The sequence below is a fragment of the Galendromus occidentalis genome, unplaced genomic scaffold, assembly GCF_000255335.2.
Source record: "Galendromus occidentalis unplaced genomic scaffold, Mocc_1.1 scf7180000077434, whole genome shotgun sequence".
Taxonomy (NCBI): Eukaryota; Metazoa; Arthropoda; class Arachnida; order Mesostigmata; family Phytoseiidae; genus Galendromus; species Galendromus occidentalis.
In genome coordinates this window covers 34,320-38,552 of record NW_003805422.1, presented here as the reverse complement: position 1 = coordinate 38,552, position 4,233 = coordinate 34,320, and the positions used below count along the sequence as shown (strand labels likewise).

Here is a 4,233-nt window from a genome sequence, read left to right as displayed (position 1 = left end):
CTCGAAATAAGGGGAAAACACAACGATGTCCGCGCTCCTTCATCGCTCCTACAGTTCCGGATTGTATTCAGCGTTGCACTCCCACGCTCGATGGAACTCTATCTAAAACTCCCCGTCTCCAGCAGAATAGAAATCACTTCCAGCACCCGTGAGTTCGACTCGCGCTGCGGAGCATTAGGGGATTATCCAGTGAATAATTCGCTGTCCATCATTCCTTCTCCTCCTCAAGATAACTTCTCTGTACTTGCTCCTGTCCGCATAGTTGGGCGTCCGCTGTCAAAATCTCATGAACACAAACTGTTGTCGCGAAGTGCGAGTAAACCGGATACAGTAGAAAAAATGCCTCGCCCTCCCGCCAACAGGGTAATCAGAGGAATTTGTCGCCCTCTCATCTTGTCGTAATCCCCGACCGACCTTATTCGGTCGCTGCGTCGCATTTTTTTGGTCTTCTGTACGAGCGAGCAGCACTCGCTTGTCTAGGCGATGATGAGGATGATCAGACGGCGATTAAACGACTCGCGTCTGCATCATCAACCAATTAGATATTCGCTCTATAGTTTTTGCTGCTGGTCGCCGTTCCTGGCTGTTTCCTCTTCGGTGTTCTCCTGTTCACGTTATCACGCGTCGTGAGGCAGCGATCCCATCAAGCCGTGTCGAAAAAGGAAATGACTAGAAGATAATCGTAATATGTCGCAGGGAGCCGGTGCCATCAGCTGGGATCGCTCATGATTCTACAGCATTCGATTCAGCGGCGCTCCATTCGACGTTCTGTGAGCGCGCGACGGCTGTCTCTTTGCTCCGACTGACTAAGTTCTCTGGTTCCGAGTTTGTACGCGTTGCCTGATGCAATAATTCTGAAGTCGAGGAAGCTGTTTGGCCTACTTTGTACTGAGCTTTCTCATCGTCCGCTGTTCCACGTTGCCTCGTTCGTTCTTCCTTCCGAGTATCGATGCCGTTGCTCCAAAACTGACTGGACGGCGGTCCGTACTCTGAACTCTTGCTCTGCTCTGCTGCACCAGATAGATCGGGGTGCGAGCGCGCTCCTTCTATCGACCGACAGGGAACCTGTTGATTGCGGCCCTTGTCGCTCCTCCGATAGTCTTTCATTTGTTGCTTGTTCCCCTCGGAGACTTATGAAGAGAGAGGGGTGAGAGGCACGGGATTAGGATTCGAATTCTTTTCGAGCCCAAGCGGTTTCCGATGTAAGCTACAAACTCCGTCTTGTGTGCAAACTTCTTCATCTTCTGTAAAGGCATGGGAAGTCTCGTAGTTCAGATAAACTTCTTCTCGCTATAGCCGGTCCCCCCCGGGGCTCAAGGCGGTAATTTGTTGATTAGGCAAGTCTCGATCTGAAGCCGCTATAGGAAATCTTCTTCGTATCGCATTCTATTCACTTCGGATCCACCTGCGAAGCTTAGTAGTCCCATCGTGGACATTTTGGTGCCCCTGGTGGGTGCCCTCCTGGTCTCCACCATGCGCATTCCCACCCGGACGGTGGTTCGTTGTCGATCGTCGGGAGCCACGGGTGGCTTCGGGATTTCGGGATGAGATTTGCAACAGAAGTAGTGGATGAGGTACACGAAACCTTGACGGAACGCGTCGTGGGTCGTTCCGTAAACAAGAGGGCACACGACTGAATAACTCTGGGCAGCGAAAAACAAATTGTCACGAATGGCAGACTTTTCCAGGCTCGGCTTGAGGATGACGCATAAGAGGAACGGCAGCCAGCACAAGACGAATAGTAGGAAGGCAGTGAAATTCGTGCGCAACAAGCGCCGCTGCAGGATTTGCTCGCGAGTCGCCGAACAGTTTCGAAGCTCGAGATGTATTGTAAAGTCGCGGTGTTCGTTGACGGCCTTGGCGAAAACCACAATGCTGAAGGCTATCGGGGCCGCCAACGTCAGTAGCATTTCGCTGTGCCGAAGATCGTTGTTGCACATGTCCAGGCCCTGCGTTACATAAAAACTAACTAGACACCACGCAGCCGCGAGTCCCCACGACAGAAACGTCAGTAAAACTACGACAGGTGAGGCACATAGGGTTCGGTATACGCCGCGGAATTCACCGGGACGCGTCGCTACGATGGGCAACACCCGTCGATCGCCCAACTCGGCGCCCTCTTCGACCATCTCCTCGGGCCGGCACGAACGAACGTAGTTCTCTAACGCAATGCACAAGAAGTTGAAGATGTTCACGAAAAAAGACATTAGCGCGCAAAACCACTGCGCATGGCAGACGTATTTTTCATCTTGTGCTATGGCCAGAATCGCTACGCACGTTATGGGGAACGAGCCGGCCGTGATTATCAAATTTGCAAGAGCTTGATTGGCCAATAGTAAGTTGCCTCTCCGTCGGAGGCACTCCTGAACGATTAGGGTGGAGATCTCGAAGATATTACACGTCGTCCCAAGAACCGACAATATGCCGTACAGGACCAGGTTCGAGAGGGCGTTCTGCGGATACGCACTTTGATACGGGACGTTATATGTCGTGGGGGTCCTGGGGTAGGCGACTCCGTATGCATGGTTCAACGCTGTGCCCGGAGGTGGTATGGTGTTGTGCTTCTGTGCGACTGAGACGTTAACTGCAATAGGGAAGAACGCGTGCAATCAGAACTTCGCGCCGCGCCGTAAGATTCCCGTAGCCGGCACCCCGATTCGGAGCCACCCGGAGATAGCTGGCAACGTCGGCGTGACGAAGCATGAATGCAGCGGGAGTTGTCGGAAAAGGAGACGGGCCGAGAGAAACTCACCTATGTAGTTGTTCGCAGCTGTAGCCGCGACGTGTCTGTCGAGGATGAGCAAGTGAAACGAGTCCGTTATCGGAGTGGAGAGTAGCGCCCCATCCCCTGATGACATTACCTCTGGGCCGCTCACCTGGAAAGGGAGAGAGGGAGAAATTCAGCGGATGGACAGCCAAAAATTCTGCGGAAAAACAGAGTGTCTCTCGGACAGCGACATTTTGCAGACGGTCGCAGCTGTTCCCTCTGATGAGAACAGACATCAGAAGTGGATCGGCTACAGACCGAACAACGCGGAAGCAATTTTTCCCGCAATCAATTTGTCAGCCGGGATTGTTTCCGAAACTGGGCGTCCGACGAGGCGGCAATCTGTCCGGCGAGCTTCACTCCGACAAGCCGTTGTGCTGCAGAAGTTTCGCGAGCTGACTCGCATGGGTTGATGATCGAAAGCGAGAGTCACGGCAATGGGAACTAATTCTAACTGAGGAGGAATTCATGAGAATTAATTTTTGATTTTTCATCTTGACTCGAGACACGTTGCGACAAGGAGCGGTGAATTTCGTCGGGACATCGCAACCGACTTCCACTGGAGTGCTCTGGGACAGCCCGCAGCATGTGAGTCGTGAAATAGATTGAAGAATCGCCCACCCGTCTCCCGCGGGTTTTGGCCAGATGTCCGATCAAGACAAAGGTCTATCATTGCAGCGAAAGCTAATATATTAGAAACCTCTGAGAAATAGGCTCGCTGGTAAGCCGAAATAAGACCATCCACTGATTAAGGAGAGCCGCCGCCGCCTTCCCAACCACTAATATAGTAGGTAGTATGTGACAGGAGAAGCCGGTCGGCTCTGGACGCTTGAGCTCAATCGAAAAAAATACGATGTCGAGAGGTGCTGCCTGGCGCTCTGCTTGGTTTTTGACCTTTGCTTCCGAGACACAAATAGCAGGAACCGGATCCACGATTGCTTCACGGTCGCTGCTTCCTTGATGACGGAGATTTCTCGTCAGCTTCCTATTCATTCTGCGGAGAGAATCGTGAGGTTCGGATAAGTTTGCTCTCCTCAGAATCCGGGTTGGTTCCTACGTGGGATTTGAGCGACAGTGAGTCCAGTAGACGAACCTACAGAAGCGGTGGTTGTATAGAAAACTTTTATTCCCGGCATCTAAAAGCACATAGACTGCAAGGATAACGACGAAAATCCTGATTATCCTCCGCGGCTATTCCTTTGGAGCGCTTCCGGCGCGTTTCCCAAATAGCACAAGGATGCCGACGCCTGTGCTCGTTCCAAATAGAGCTTGCGATGCAGGTCCCTCAGAGCAGAAGTAGCCGAAAGTCAAAACACATTTGCTGGAGCACCGCAGCTCGCCGTCGCTCGTTGCAAGTCAGACTCTCCACGCGGTCAATTTGACTGCGCAGAAATCACTGCGATTCTCTCATCTCACTCAGGAGTGCTGGATGCACGAGTTTTGCGTCAGAAACGTCTAGAGATCGT

General features: G+C 52.3%; 1 protein-coding gene across 1 annotated transcript; it reads right to left on the bottom strand.

Moving 5' to 3' along the window:
• Positions 1 to 1,358: 1,358 nt before the first annotated feature.
• Positions 1,359 to 2,858, bottom strand: LOC100899753 (uncharacterized). The gene is made up of 2 exons (XM_029111336.1): positions 2,753 to 2,858; positions 1,359 to 2,584 (listed from the first exon to the last, which is right to left on the bottom strand). The coding sequence occupies exons 1-2, from the start codon at positions 2,856 to 2,858 to the stop codon at positions 1,359 to 1,361; spliced, it is 1,332 nt and encodes a 443-aa protein (XP_028967169.1).
• Positions 2,859 to 4,233: the final 1,375 nt, after the last annotated feature.